At 43.6% G+C, this 16,433-nt stretch overlaps 1 protein-coding gene across 5 annotated transcripts in view; it reads left to right on the forward strand.

Moving 5' to 3' along the window:
• The window catches only part of dennd5a (DENN/MADD domain containing 5A), a 367,813-nt gene that overhangs the window by 87,542 nt on the left and 263,838 nt on the right, over positions 1–16,433 (forward strand). For 3 of the 5 annotated variants that reach the window (XM_078549185.1, XM_078549187.1, XM_078549188.1), the window contains exons 2-3: positions 4,610–4,681; positions 5,623–5,732. In XM_078549185.1, the coding sequence (XP_078405311.1) occupies positions 4,610–4,681; positions 5,623–5,732 (182 nt within the window). The remainder of the gene's footprint in view (positions 1–4,609; positions 4,682–5,622; positions 5,733–16,433) is intronic. The other 2 variants (XM_078549186.1, XM_078549189.1) reach the window with 1 other exon arrangement.

A 16,433-nucleotide genomic window follows, 5' to 3' on the forward strand; every position in this document is an offset into this window, starting at 1 on the left:
GCTTCATCAATGATCTTCCTTCCATCATAAGGTCAAAAGTGGGGATGCTCGCTGATGATTGCACAATGTTCAGCACCATTTGCGACTCATCAGGTACTGAAGCAGTCCATGTCCAAATGCAGCATGACCGGGACAATGTCGAGGCCTGGGCTGACAATTGGCAAGTAACATTTGTGTCACACAAGTGTCAGGCAATGACCATCTCCAACAAGAGCGAATCCAATCATCGCCCCTTGATGTTCAATGGCATTACCATCACTGAATCCCCCACTATCAACATCCTGGGGGTTACCATTGACCAGAAACTGAACTGGACCAACCATATAAATACTGTGGCTACAAGAGCAAGTCAGAGGCTAGGAATTGTGCGACGAGTAACTCACCTCCTGAATCCCCAAAGCCTGTCTACCATCTACAAGGCACAAGTCAGGAGTGTGATGGAAGACAAAAACAAAAATAGCTGGAAAAACTCAGCAGGTCTGACAGCATCTGTGGAGAAGAAGACAGAGTTAACGTTTCGAGTCTGTATGACTCTTCATCAGAGCTTCATTTCTCTTTTGTTCTGATGAAGAGTCATACGGACTCGAAACGTTAACTCTCTGTCTTCCTCTCCACAGATGCTGTCAGACCTGCTGAGTTTTTCCAGCTATTTTGGTTTTTGTTTCAGATTTCCAGCATCCGCGGTATTTTGCTTTTATCTTAGTGTGATGGAATACTCCCCACTTGCCTGGATGAGTGCCGCTCTTGCAACACTCAAGAAGCTGGACACCGTCCAGGACAAAGCAGTCAGCTTGATTGGCACCACATCCACAAACATTGACTCCCTCCACCACCGATGCACAGTGGCAGCAGTGTGTACCATCTACAAGATGCACTGCTGGAATTCACCAAAGCTCCTTAGACAGCACCTTCCAAACCCACGACTACCACCACCTGGAAGTTCCCCTCCAAGTCATTCACCATCCTGACTTGGAAATATATCGCCCTTCCTTCACTGTTGCTGGGTCAGAATCCTGGAACTCCCTTCCTAAGAGCACTGTGGGAGTACCTACACCTCATGGACTGCAGCGGTTCAAGAAGGCAACTCATCAACACCTTCTCAAGGGCAACTAGGGATGGGCAATAAATGCTGGCTCAGCCAGCGAAGCCCACATCTCGTGAATGAATAAAAGAAATATGATAAGCCCAGCAACTTCAGGCCAGTTGGTTTAACTTTGGTTGTGGGAAAGCTTCCAGAAATGATAATTTGGGACAAAATTAATAGTCACTTGGGAAAATGTGGGCTAATCAGGGAAAACCAGCATGGATTTGTTGAGGGGAAATTGTGTTTAACTAACTTGTTGGAGATTTTTGATGAGGTAACAGGAGAGGGTTGAGGGTAATGCTGTTAATGTGGTGTACATGGACTTTCAAAAGGCATTTGATACAGTGCCACAAAACAGACTTGTGAGCAATGTTAGAGCTCATGGATAAAAGGGACAGTAACAACATGGATACAAAATTGATTAAGTGACAAGAAAAACAGTAGTGGTTAATGGGTGTTTTTCAGACTGGAGGGAGGTTTGTAGTAGAGTTCCTCAGGGATTGGTGTTGGGACTCTTGCTCTTTCTAATTTTATATTAATGACCTAGACCTTGGTATACAGGGCACAATTTTAAAATCTGCGGATGATACGAAACTAGGAAGCACCTTGAAGGGTGAGGAGGATAGCATAGAAATTCAAAAGTACAAGTTTGTGGAATGGGAGAAAGTGGCTGATGAAATTTAATGCAGAGAAGTATCTGATTCTTTTGCTTGGAAGAATGCGGGCAGACAGTATAAAGTAAAGGATACAATTCTAAAGGGGTTGTAGGAGCTAAGGGACTGGGGTGTATATGTGTATTGATCATTACAAGTGAAAGGGCAAGTTGAGAGGGTGGTCAATAAAGCATACAGCTTTATAGGGGCATAGAGTACTAAAAGTTATGTTGAATTTAAATGGAATACTGGTTTGGCCTTAACTGGAGCATTGCATCCAATTCTGGGCACCACACTTTAGGAAAGATGTGAAGGCATTAGGGAGAGTGTAGAAAAGATTCATGAAAATGGTCACAGAAATGAGGAACTTCAGGAATGTAGATAGATTGGAGAAGCTGGGATTGTTTTCCTTGGAGAAGGGAAAGTTAAGAGGTATTCAAAATCATGAGGTGTCTGGACAGAGTAGATAGGCAAAAAATGTTCCTATTAGTGGAATGATTGTGAACAAGCGGACACAGATCTAAGGTAATTGGCAGAAGAAGCAATGGCAAAATGAGGAAAAGCTTCTGAAACTGTTTAGGAACTTGAATACACTGCCTAAGAATGTGCTGGAGGCAGGTTCAATCGAAGCATTCAAGAGGGAATTGAACCGTTTTCTGAAAAAATAATGTGTAGGGCTACGGGGAGAAGGCAGAGGAGTGGCACTAGGTAAATCTCTCCTAAGGAGAACTGGTGCAGGCAGCCGAATGGCTGAATTTTATAATTTTGTGCTTTGATAGAGTAAGTGTAAAGAAGATTTTTCTACTTGCAGGCTAGACCAGACTTGGAGACCATAAATATACAATAATTGCCACTAAATCCAGTGGGGCCTTCAGGAGAAATTTCTTTGTCCAGAAACTGGTTACAATGTGGAACTTGCTATCGTAATGAGTCATTGAGGCAATGAGCATAGATGCATTTAAGGAATAAACACATGACCGAGAAAGAAATAGAGGGTTACGTTGATGGGATTAGATGAAGAAAAGTGGGAGGAGGCTCATGTGGAGCATAAGCACTGGTTTGAACCTCTTGGACCGAATGACCTGATTCTGCGCTGTAAGTATGATGTAAAATTATGCAAAATCTGCAGAAACCCAAGAAAAATGGCTAAATTTGTGTGCCTCTGGGGTTTTCATGGATCTTCTCGTAGATAGAACAGACAATTGGCTGGAGTCTTAATGGAAATTCAACTCCAAAACCTGTAACCTTTTGAGTGTCTTTGCCACTTTGAGGCCTGTTGTCAAGCAGACTTCAGAATGGGTGACATTAACCTCTCCCCACTCTGTTGGACCATTTCCCTTAGTTTCTGGAGAGTTCCCTTAATCCATGACCAGCAGTAAAGACTGTTCCGATGATTCTTCCCCTTTGGCCACGCCAGCACAAATCTCCCGAAATCCGTAGATGGCTGTGGGATGGGTCTCTTTAACAGAGACTGCCTACCTCCTGCATCTGTGGCAGTTCGCAAAGCCAAGCAGCCACTTTTCTCTGCTGACCACACAAAAATGCTGTCTGACATTTGTTGATTTGACGGGAAGCCTGTAAGCTGATCTCAAAAATAGCTTCAGAAATTAAAGACTCAGTTCTAAAACATACAATTATGAGGTTCATAAGATTGTTAAGATGTGCCATTTTTGAATTGGTTAGTTATTAAGATTACAAGTTGGCTGTTGTTGAGCATTGTTATTGTGGAGGGAGAGAAATGAGGAAGATAGATCCTCATGCCATCAACTTGTTGAGTTGTTAAGATTGTTGTAATGGAGATCCAGATAAGTATTCTGTAGTTTGTTTTTGTTGCTTGATGTTTACTTATTTTTCCGGAGTTCTGGTTTGCCAGAATGTGAATGATGTGTATCAAGATTTTTTCTTTCATTAACTATTTTTTTGAGGTCTTAAATTTGACAATTAATTTTCAGTTTTGGAGCAAACTTTAGTTACGGCGCAACTGACTTTTTAATGCAAATCGTTTTTGTACAACTTTTAGTTTATTGTTTTAGCCATTATCATTTGTGAATGCACTTCTAAAAGTAGAGAAGAAATTTGTTTGTTTTAATCTTTTACCTCTTGGGAGCTGGGTTCAAAAGTGGCCCAAGTTAGGAAGATAGGTTATGAAGAATCCAAATAGATGGTTTTGATCAGCAAAATACTCTGAGTGAATTCGAAGTGCTTATTAATTACTCCAAAAATAATTTTAAAACTATAGATTTGTTGTGAAGTGTATTCTGATATTTCGCTATTGTGTATTAGGAGTAGATTGGATAACAGTTTTTCAAAAAACTATTCTTTGGGAGTTGCTGGCCAGGCGAATATTTGTTGTCCCTCCCTAACTGCCCTTGAACTGAGTGGCTTGCAGGCCATTTCATAGATCAGTTAAGAGTCAACCACATTGCTGTAGATCTGGAGTCACATGTAGGCCAGACCAGATAAGGATGACAGACTTTCTTCTCTAAAGGACACTAATGAACCAGATGTTTTTTTATGACAATGATAGCTTCATGGTCACCATTACTGAGCCTAGCTTTCAATTCTAGATTATTATTAAATGAATTCAAAATCCACCACTTGCCATGGTGGGATTTGAACCCATATCTCCAGAGTATTAGCTTGGGCCTCTTTTCCCCCGCTCCCCTGATTGTATTTATTAAAGTTGTAAATATTATACTGGTTATGGAAAAGTATGCTGATTATCTTTCATTAAAGCACCCACTCAGTATTTGTACTGGTCCAGTAACTTTATCCCACTTGATTAATATTTATGTACTCATTTCCTTTCTCTTATTATATGTACCACAACCAAATCAATTTGTAATTAATTGTTATTTTATTTGTTATATAGCTTTATGCCAGTTCTTACAGGCTTCTAAAGGCAGAGATGGTGCTGGCCGTGTCAGTTCAAGTACAGACGAAGGTAAAATCCCTTCTGATGGTCCTATGTCAAGCTTGTGACTTTAGTGACCTTTTGATCTTTTAACTTTCCAGCTCCTCCTTTTCACAGCAATGCTGCTTAGCAGGTGACGGGACTTCCAGATTGTATTTTAGGCTCCTCGCCTGGATACAGCTCTTGGAATAGCCTTTAAAATTTTTTTTCATGTGGTGATTTCAGAAAGCTCTTCCTCCTTCTGAAAAGATGTCTCTCTCTTGTGCACTTTTCTCTTTATCTAATGCAAAAAAGCACAGCAAGCTTTTAGAACTGATTTTGTTGAATAAAGACTGTCGTTAACAGTGCTTGTAGATTTCTCTTGATCACTCCTGTACAGTACAATAATGGCTAACAGTACCATTTTCAATTGGTGATAAACATTTTAATAACATTACATATTGACATTACTGTTTACTTGTTGACGTGTTGGAATTTTAAAGGAATAGTGTAAAAAAAACAATTGGCTTCTGTTCAAAATACAAATATCAGATTTGCAAAAGAATAAATACTTTCTGATTTGTAACACATACATATTTACATAAAATTACGACTCTTAAAACTTATGCGAAGATCTTTTTAGAGTCTTTTTTCCTAATTAAAGCAACCGAAAAAAGATTGAAACTGCACTATTTTTAACTTGAAATTATGGAAATGAGTACAGTGCTTTTTAAAGCTTTGTTATGCACATTTAAAGCTTTATAAAATTTGGCCTTAAATAATACTTTACTGTGTTTGTTGTGTAAGAATCTTTGTGCATCCTTGACCACTTTTATAACCAGTACTTTATGAATTCTGACTTTCCCTTTTGTAGGGTGACTTACTGTGATTCAGTCTATTCTTTCTTGGATTTTGGTCACTGCTGTACTGTTGTGTTTGTGTCCAGGATGGAAATGTTTTATCAGTCCATATGTTTGTTTTCTTTGTTTCAGGTGAAAACTATGAGCAGAGTCCATTGCGAAGAACTTTTAAATCTAAAGTATTGGCTCACTATCCAGAGAATGTGGAATGGAACCCTTTTGACCAGGATGCTGTTGGGATGGTTAGTATGCAGAGCATGTTCTGAGAAATTGGTCTAAATCCAAACAAACAATTTCTCGAAAAGAAATAGATTTACTTGTTTTTACATTTAGACCCCTGGGTGGCAATCGTGGGACACATTCATGTGGTGAGATTCAGATCTGGGCCATACTTTGAGGTGAAAGTCAAGCTGAAGGCAGGTGCTTCCTCATGTGGAAAGGCAACAATTGAATACCCCCCTTTTTCCCCTAATAGAAGCCTGAAAGCGAAGTCATTTATTATTGAAGTTGGGCAATAGGTATAGCTGAGGCGATGCAGATCAGGAGGAGAAGATAAATTAAATTACCCCACAGCATGTTGTTGTTAACATGATAATCAACACATGGGAGAGAATTTTCTCCCTGCGGACGAGCTGGGCAGGAGCGGGCACAGGCGGGCGTGCAGCCGATTGCCACCCACGATCGGCTACTTGCTGCCATTTTGCGTGGGTGGGCCAATTAAGGCCCGCCCAGTGTGACACGCACCCGGAAACGCTGAGTGCTCCCTGTGTAGGCAGGGGGAGGAGGGAGAGTCGGGGTCTGCGCTCTTTCGCGCATGCACATGAAGGAGCACAGAAATCTCCAAGGCACAGAGCTGTCTCAAGGAGATTACTTTGATGTTGAAAAATTGAAATAAAAAAAAATTATTCAGACATGTCCCCTCATGTGACAGTGTCAGATGAGCTGAGACATATCAATGAATTTTAATGAAAATTTTAATTTAATTTATAAAGCCTTCATGAAACCTCATCCCGCCCGTGGATTAGGTTTCATGATAAATTCGAAGGCCGCCTGGGTTCTTCACCTGCCCGCCAACCTTAAGGTTGGACAGGCAGCCCTGTTAATTATTTCAAGTGGTTGTTAAATGGCCTTTATAGGCCTTAGACAGTTTGGTGGGCGCGCAGCTGACTCCGGTGTGCGCCTGCCGAACTGAAGATTGGAATGACGCGCGTTAACATTGGGACGCATGCCCGATGTCACCGCGTGCCATTTTATGCGTCGGCAAGCGGGACTCGCCCCCGCATGCTGGCCAGAAGCTTCAGGCCATGGAATGGGCATCAAGATAAAGTAGTGGATTTGAAAGTTTTTGAAATACTTTAAAAACAATCAGGTGCAGCAATGTAGGGAGACTAGAGTCTTTTACAGATGGACAAGTTATGACAGGCCAAGTGGTCTGCCTCATTTGGAAATACCTTCTGAAGTTGTGTTGGGTATACTCTGTAGCGCTTGTGTATATTAAATGCTGCCTTTTAACATCTCTTTTAATTCCTTCCATTAATTTGCTTACCACTGAGGTTAGATTCATTGATGTACTGACTCAACAGCATATTGGAACACCATAGAGTGGTGGACCAGTAGCTCAAAAAAGCTTCTCTTAGCCATGCTCTATAAATACTTCTGGAAAAGTCTGATATCGGAAGGTTAAATGTGAGGGGACAGAATAGGATAATATAGCTTAAAACAAAAAGCAAGTGTTATGGCACAGCTGATGGCAAATGCCGAAATGCCTAAATTCCATTGGGAAACCTGAAACAGCTGCTGAAACGGTTTTGCAATTTGTGTAGTATGAGGAGAGGTTCTGAAATCAGGAAGTGATGTCCCCGACCACTTGTGATGACTTTATAGTAAAGTAAACTTTATTAAAAGCATAAAGAAAAAAAACACAATTACACTTAGACACAAGAATGGCTTTACACATTAAACAGTACTTTAAAACAGTTCCACAGGATCTGAGCTTAACTATACTCAGAGCTAACCTTCCTCTTTTATGATCAGCAACTATCCTCATAGATTTTCAAAATCTATAGAATTCCAGCAATTTTTACCACACAGTACCTTTTTTCCTTGGGGTGGCCTCTGAGGCTGACAGTAACTACTAGGTCTTCAGGCCTGGCCTTGTTCACACTGTCTTGGAGTTCTGACCAGCTATCCTACTGTCTTCTGGGAGATCTAAGCAGCTACCCTGCTGACTTCTGGGAAATCTGACCAGCCAAGTCCACCTAGGCATCAGTATTCCCTTAAATGCATCCCTTCCCTTTAATCTCTCCATTGTCTCAACCAGTCTCGTTAGAAATGCATTCTTCCTTGCCTTGATTAGACTATTCTTTACTTTAGCTCTTAGACTTGTAAAAGCAAACTTACCCTTTCTTTACCTTATACCATTTACAACCTGCATATATCCCTTTTAACTAAAACAACTCAATTCAAAAGCACTCCTGTTATTGCTTTATGTAAAACTCTGATTGAAGTTCCTCTTGGTTCATTAACATATCAAAACCACTTCTTACTGTTGACTTTAGACCCTTGCTGCCACTCTAGCTCTTAATCCAATTACAGCCTGACTTCTAGTAGATTAAAAAAAATAAAAACAAAAAACTGCGGATGCTGGAAATCCAAAACAGAAACAGAAATACCTGGAAAAACTCAGCAGGTCTGGCAGCATCAGTGGAGAAGAGTACAGTTGACGTTTCGAGTCCTCATGACCCTTCATCAGAACTAAGTAAAAATAGGAGAGGGGTGAAATATAAACTGATTTAGGAGCGGGGGAGAAGGGGGGTGGGGTGGTTGTTGGGACAAGCAAGCAGTGATAGGAGAGATAACCAAAAGATGTCACAGACAAAAGAGCAAAGAGGTGTTGAAGGTGGTGATATTATCTAAAAGAATGTGCTAATTAAAAGTGGATAGCAGGACAAGCAAGATACAGATAGCTCTAGTGGGGATGGGGTGAAATAAGACTAAAATGGCATAAAAGGTATAGATAAATAATCGATGGAATACATTTAAAAATAATGGAAATAGGTGGGAAAAGAAAAATCTATATAAATTATTGGAAAAAACAAAAAGGAGGGGGAAGAAACGGAAAGGGGGTGGGGATGGAGGAGGAAATTTAAGATCTAAAATTGTTGAACTCAATATTCAGTCCGGAAGGCTGTAAAGTGCCTAGTCGGAAGATGAGGTGCTGTTCCTCCAGTTTGCGTTGAGTTTCACTGGAACAATGCAGCAGGCCAAGGACAGACATGTGGGCAAGGGAGCAGAGAGCAGAATGTTAAAATGGCAAGCGATAGAGAGGTCTGGTTGATGCTTGCGGACAGACCGAAGGTGTTCTGCAAAGCGGTCACCCAGTCTGCGTTTGGTCTCTCCAATGTAGAGGAAACCGCATTGGGAGCAACGAATGCAGTAGACTAAGTTGAAGGAAGTGCAAGTGAAATGCTGCTTCACTTGAAAGGAGTGTTTGGGGCCTTGGACGGTGAGGAGAGAGGAAGTGAAGGGGCAGGTGTTGCATATCTTGTGTTCGCATCGGGAGGTGCCGTAGGAGGGGGTTGAAGAGTAGGGGGTGATAGAGGAGTGGACCAGGGTGTCACGGAGGGAACGATCCCTACGGAATGCCGCCAGGGGGTGTGAAGAGAAGATATGTTTGGTGGTGGCATCATGCTGGAGTTGGCGGAAATGGCGGAGGATGATCCTTTGAATGCGGAGGCTGGTGGGGTGATAAGTGAGGACAAGGGGGACCCTATCATGTTTCTGGGAGGGAGGAGAAGGCGTGAGGGCGGATGTGCGGGAGATGGGCCGGACACGGTTGAGGACCCTGTCAACTACCGTGGGTGGAAAACCTCAGTTAAGGAAGAAGGAGGACATGTCAGAGCAACTGTTTTTGAAGGTGGCATCATCAGAACAGATGCTACGGAGGCGAAGAAACTGAGAGAATGGGATGGAGTCCTTACAGGAAGCGGGGTGTGAGGAGCTGTAGTCGAGGTAGCTGTGGGAGTCGGTAGGCTTGTAATGGATATTGGTGGACAGTCTATCACCAGAAATTGAGACAGAGAGGTCAAGGAAGGGAAGGGAAGTGTCAGAGATGGACCACGTGAAAATGATGGAGGGGTGGAGATTGGAAGCAAAATTAATAAATTTTTCCAGGTCCCGACAAGAGCATGAAGCAGCACCGAAGTAATCATCGATGTACCGGAGAAAGAGTTGTGGGAGGGGGCCGGAGTAGGACTGGAACAAGGAATGTTCCACATACCCCATAAAGAGACAGGCATAGCTGGGGCCCATGCGGGTGCCCATAGCCACACCTTTTATTTGGAGGAAGTGAGAGGAGTTAAAGGAGAAATTGTTCAGTGTGAGAACAAGTTCAGCCAGACGGAAGAGAGTAGTGGTGGATGGGGATTGTTCGGGCCTCTGTTCGAGGAAGAAGCGGAGAGCCCTCAGACCATCCTGGTGGGGGATGGAGGTGTAGAGGGATTGGACGTCCATGGTGAAGAGGAGGCGGTTGGGGCCAGGGAACTGGAAATTGTTGATGTGACGTAAGGTGTCAGAGGAATCACGGATGTAGGTGGGAAGGGACTGGACAAGGGGAGAGAGAAGGGAGTCAAGATAGCGAGAAATGAGTTCCGTGGTGCAGGAACAGGCTGACACGATCGGTCTACCGGGACAGTCCTGTTTGTGGAATTTGGGTAGGAGGTAAAAGCGGGCCGTCCGAGGTTGGGCGACTATCAGGTTGGAAGCTGTGGAAGGAAGATCTCCAGAGGAGATGAGGTCAGTGACAGTCCTGGAAACAATGGCTTGATGTTCAGTGGTGGGGTCATGTTCCAGGGAGAGGTAGGAGGAAGTGTCTGTGAGTTGACGCTCAGCCTCCGCGAGGTAGAGGTCAGTGTGCCAGACAACAACATCACCACCCTTGTCAGCGGGTTTGATGACAATGTTAGGGTTGGACCTGAGAGAACGGAGTGCAGTAAGTTCAGAGAGAGACAGGTTAGAATGGTGAGAGGAGCGGAGAAATTGAGATGACTAATGTCACGCTGACAGTTCTCAATGAAAAGATCAAGAGAAGGTAAGAATCCAGAGGGAAGGGTCCAGGTGGAGGGAGAATATTGGAGGTGGTTAAAAAGATCCGTTGAACGGGGAGAGGACTCCTGCCCAAAGAAGTGAGCACGGAGACGAAGGCGGCAGAAGAAGAGTTCAGCATTGTGCTGAGCCCGAAATTCATTGAGATGAGGATGTAAGGGTATGAAACTAAGTCAAAAACAGAATTATCTGAAAAAACTCAGCAGGTCTGGCAGCATCGGCGGAGAAGAAAAGAGTTGACGTTTCGAGTCCTCATGACCCTTCAGCAGAACTGAGTAAAGTTAGGAGAAACTAAGTCCTTTGCTGAGCACTGAACGTTCAGCGTCGGAGAGGGGAAGGTCAGGGGGTATAGTGAATACCCGGCCAGGTCTGGGATTGGAAGATGGGGTGGGGACAGAGGGACAGGCAGGGGTGGAGGGTCCTGGATGGGTGTTGGTGTCGATGAGTTGTTGGAGCTTGCGTTCCTTAGCACTTGAGAGAAAGATAAAAAGTTTCTTGTTGAGGCGTCAGGTGAGACGAAGAATAAAATGAAACTGGGGGCACGCACAGCTTTGAAAAAGGGTACGGTGGTGCTGCTGGAGTGAGAGGTCCAGTGTGTTCATATGGCGGCGCATGGCACTGAGTGTGGATCTCAGAATGCTACGGGAACAGCGAATTGAGGAACGTTGTATGTCCCGGAGATACATGTAATCCTGGGTGCGTTCGAAACACGAGGGATGGAATTTCAGTTGAAATCCACGTGGGGTAAGTCGGAGACGGGGACAGTCACTGAGAAAGGAAATATGGCTGTGAAAGCGGGTTTTAGTAACCACCTTGTCAAACACCAGGAGTGAAATGGAAAGCAATGAAGGTGAATAAGGCAAAAGAGAGATTCGAAAATCCTGACGGAGAGTAGTACAAAACTTCTTCAAGGTAGGCATTTCTTGAAAAGAAGTGGCAGTCAATTAAACACAGAGATAAAAACAAAAAACTGCGGATGCTGGAAATCCAAAACAAAAACAGAAACAGAAATACCTGGAAAAACTCAGCAGGTCTGGTAGCATCGGCGAAGAAGAGTACAGTTGCCGTTTCGAGTCCTCATGACCCTTCAACAGAACTAAGTAAAAATAGGAGAGGGGTGAAATATAAGCTGGTTTAAGGGGGGGACAAGGGGGGTGGTGGGGTGGTTGTTGGGACAAGCAAGCAGTGATAGGAGGAGATAACCAAAAGATGTCACAGACAAAAGAACAAAGAGGTGTTGAAGGTGGTGATATTATCTAAAAGAATGTGCTAATTAAGAGTGGATAGCAGGATAAGCAAGATACAGATACCTCTAGTGGGGGTGGGGCAAAATAAGACTAAAATGGCATAAAAGGTATAGATAAATGATCGGTGGAATACATTTAAAAATAATGGAAATAGGTGGGAAAAGAAAAATCTATATAAATTATTGGAAAAAACAAAAAGGAGGGGGAAGAAACGGAAAGGGGGTGGGGATGGAGGAGGGAGTTTAAGATCTAAAATTGTTGAACTCAATATTCAGTCCGGAAGGCTGTAAAGTGCCTAGTCGGAAGATGAGGTGCTGTTCCTCCAGTTTGCGTTGAGTTTCACTGGAACAATGCAGCAGGCCAAAATTGAATACCTTCTTGAGTCAGATGAGATCCTATTGGACAGTTTATCTCATTTTGGAATTTGTTTGTCAAAACACTGGCCTGGATTTTGTGGTCAATAGCAAATGACTGGGGCATGCCATTCACTACACTTACAACTGCACACAGACTTTTTGTAGCCATTTGGATAGCAACTTGCTGTAGTCGGCAGCTATTTCAGCCCAGCATCCTCTACAAGGATCTATGGCGAATGTGAGTTGATGGTCAGAAGGGGTGAGGGTGTGAAGCTGATTGCACAGGTGATGCTGTGGGATGGAGGAGGGGGCTGGGGAAGAATGGGGAGCCAATTGCATTGGTCTAGGATGTTCTCGATTGTGGGGGTGGGGTTGAAAGTAGGGGAGAGTGAGGAGCCATTTGTCTGGCTGGGTGGTGATTTAAAAAAAATGACAGGGTTATAAACAGAAGAAAAATATTACAATTTCTTGTTTACTTAACACAAGCTTCTTGCAGCCATTACGTAGGAATACATCCTCCTTGTGAAATGTACAATGGGCTTGATTGTGGTGCCCTCTGGCTGTAGGGAATAGATGTTTTGACATCTTGTGGCTCATGAAAGAAGTGAAAAGGCCAGAAGAAAATTAAGATAGCACCTAAACATGGGAGAAGAACTAAGATTTTAAAGCAATAACTATCCAGCAGTTTCATTTCGTTTAGTCCTTCACATAGTTGTGGACATTTCAGATTCAGTATACAATAAACTCCTGTTAATATAGTCTTTTGTTCAAAGTATTTGCCAGTAATTGAATTAAACAATTTAAATGAAACATCATGGGAGGCAGTTTGTATTTTTTGTTTTAAAAAAATCCGAATTAATGGGCAATTCAATGAAAGGATTTGAATTGTAAGTAGACTGAGTTCAGATTTTTTTTCTAACTTTGTTAAATAATTTTTTTCAAAAAAGTTGATTTCTCGGTGACTCTCTTGAGACATAAGCAATCTTGCTACTATCCTAATTGAATACCTTCTGGAGTCAGATGAGATCCTGTTGGACAGTTTATCTCATTTTGGAATTTGTTTGTCAAAACACTGGCCTAGATTTTGTGGTCAATTGTAAATGACTGGGGCTTGCCATTCACTACGCTTACAACTGCACACAGACTTTTTGTAGCCATTTGGATAGCAACTTGCTGTAGTCGGGCAGCTGATTCAGTCCAGCATCTATGGCGAATGTGAGTTTACGGTCAGAAGGGGTGAGGGTGTGAAGCTGATTGCACAGGTGATGCTGTGGGATGGAGGAGGGGGCTGGGGAAGAATGGGGAGCCAATTGCATTGGTCTAGGATGTTCTCGATTGTGGGGGTGGGGTTGTAAGTAGGGGAGAGTGAGGAGCCACTTGTGTGGCTGGGTGGTGGTTCCAATCACTAAAGAGGCAGGGTGGGGATTGCCTGCCTTTGTTCCACCTACATTAAAACAGCATGTGAGTGGGTTGGATTCCTGTTCCAGTTTTAAAAATATTTTAACCTCTGACCCAAAACTAATCCACCCGTTTTCACAAGTTAGGATTCTGACCATAAAGTGTAAACCAGAAGGTGTAAATTAATTCATTGTAAAATCATGTATAAAAAGCACAGTAATGGAAGAAAAAAGAGAGATAAAAAGACAGAAACTTGAAAAAAATGTTTAATTTAAAAAAAAAACTCCCAACAATTTTTCCAGATTTTTTCTGTTGAGGAACCAACAGGCTATTTTGGATCTAGTATTGTGCAATGAGAAAGGGTTAATTAATAACCTTGTAGTAAAGGAGCTTCTAGGGAAGAGTGACCATAATATGATAGAATTTATTATTGAGTTCGAAAGTGATTTAGTTAAATACAAAACTAGGGCAGAATTTTGCCCTTGGTGGGCGTGCAGACTCCACTGGCTTGGCGGCAGGCGCACAGCCGACCCCCACCACCGAAACGGGGCCCGCCGCCATTTTGAGTGGGCGGGCCAATTAAGGCCCGCCCAACAGCCTGCCCGACAGGAAGCGCTATGCTCTTCCTGTGCCGGGGTTGGGGGGGAGAGGTGGGGGGAGGGGAGGGGGTGGGGGGGAGGGGAGGGAGTGGGGGGGAGGGGAGGGGGCGGGGGGGGAGGGGAGGGGGCGGGGGGGGGAGGGGAGGGGGTGGGGGGGAGGGGAGGGGGTGGGGGGGAGGGGAGGGGGTGGGGGTGGGGGGGAGGGGGTGGGGGTGGGGGGGAGGGAGAGGGATTCCCCATCTGCTAAAGTGCGCTCTTTCGCGTGCTCCCTGAGACCAAGTGCTATCTCAAGGAGAGTACTGACAGGTTAAAAAAAACACCAAAAATAGAAAAATTTAAAAATTATTAACATGTCCCCCTCATGTGACAATGTCACACGAGATGGGACATGTTAATAAAAAGGACATAAACTTTATTACACTTTTTAAAAACGGACATGAAACCTCATCCCACCACTGGATGAGGTTTCATGCATTATCAGGAGCCTGCTGGGGCTCCTGTCCTGCCCGCCAGCCTTAAGGTTGGATGGGCAGGTCTTTAATTATCTTAATTAGCCTGTCAATGGCCTCAATTGGCGTTTTCGCTGTCCGCCCACCTTCCTAAAAATTTAAAGGGACCGGGATGACGTCGTGAGTTCCTCCTGACGTCATCTTGCGTCATTTTCCCGTCAGAGAGCGGGCCGTGCCCCCAGATCGCTAATAGGAAAATTCAGCTGCTAGAGTTTTAAATCTAAACAAAGCAATGGTATGAGGGACAAGTTAGCTAAGGTGGATAGGGAATCTATGTTGAAAGATATGACAGTAGACAAGCAATGACTGGCATTTAAAGAATCAATACACAACTTGTAACAAATATATATTCCATTATAAGGCACGAAAACCCTACAAAAAATGTGGTCCAACTATGTCTAGCAAAAGGAGTTAAAGATAGTGTATTAGATCAGAGGAAGGGGCTTATAGTGTTGCCAAAAGAGTAGTAAGCCTAAGGATAGAGAGAATTTTAGGATTTAGCAAAGGAGGACCAAGACATTGAAGAGGAAAGAGAAAATGATTAGCAAGTGACATGAAAACAGATTGTAAACTTTTCTATAGGTATGGAAATAGGATGAGATCATTGAAAATAAACGTGGACCCATTAGAAGTATAGACAAGTGGAATTGTAATGCGGAATAAGCAAATGGCAGACGAATTAAATTAATACCTTCATTTTTTTCTTTACGGTAGAAAACACAAAATACATTTATGAAGTAATGAGTAACCAAGGGAAGAAAGTTCCCCCTGTCGGGGTGGGGGGATGTCCAGGAGCGGGCGTGTGCGGGCGTGCATTCGGGGGCGCGCTGCCATTTTACGTGGGCGGGCCAATTAAGGCCTGCCCAACGTGACGACCACCAGGAAATGCAATGCGCTCCCTGTGCAGGAGGGGGGATTCCCTGAGCCAGGAGTGCGCCCTTTCACGCATGCTCGGGAAAGAGTGCACTCACCTCCCTGAGGCTAAGTGCTGCCTCGGAGATCGGTGCCAAATTTAAAAATAGTACATGCAGACAAATGAAATTTCCCTGACATGTCCCCTCATGTGACAGTGTCGCATGAGTTGGGAAATGTCCATCACTTTTAAGTAAACTTTTATTAAATTTTTAAAAACCTATATGAAACCTCATCCCGCCCGTGGATGAGGTTGCATGCTTTTTCTGAAACCTGCCAGGGCTCCTGGCCTGCCTGCCAACCCTAATGTTAGACACACAGGTCCATTAACTAGTCTAATTACTTTTTAAATGGCCTCAATTGGCTGTTGACAGGTCGACGGATGCACAGCTGATTCAGTTGAGCCCCCGCCGACCTGAAAATTAAAATGATGTGGGGTGACGTCGGAAGTTCCACCCGATGTCATCCCGCATCATTCTACGCGTCGGCGAGCAGGGGGCGGGGCCCACTCGCCGACCTCAATATCTTGCCCCAAGGGTCTAGCTAGAATTCGGAACCTAAAGAAATCAGTGTTGGTAAAGAAATAGCCCTGGAGAAATTAATTGGATCAAGTGGAGGGTTGTCATACAAGGAAAGATTGGACTGGTTAGGCTTGCATCCACTGGAGTTCAGAAGAATAAGAAGTGACTTGAATGAAACATATAAGGTCCTGAGGGGTCTTGACAGGGTGGATGTGGAGAGGATGTTTCCTCCTGTAAGGTGTTGCCCATTTAAGACAGATGAGGAGAATTTTTTTTTCTCTAAGGGTTGAGTGTCTTT

This window comes from Cetorhinus maximus, chromosome 9 (genome assembly GCF_964194155.1).
Source record: "Cetorhinus maximus chromosome 9, sCetMax3.hap1.1, whole genome shotgun sequence".
NCBI lineage: Eukaryota > Metazoa > Chordata > Chondrichthyes > Lamniformes > Cetorhinidae > Cetorhinus > Cetorhinus maximus.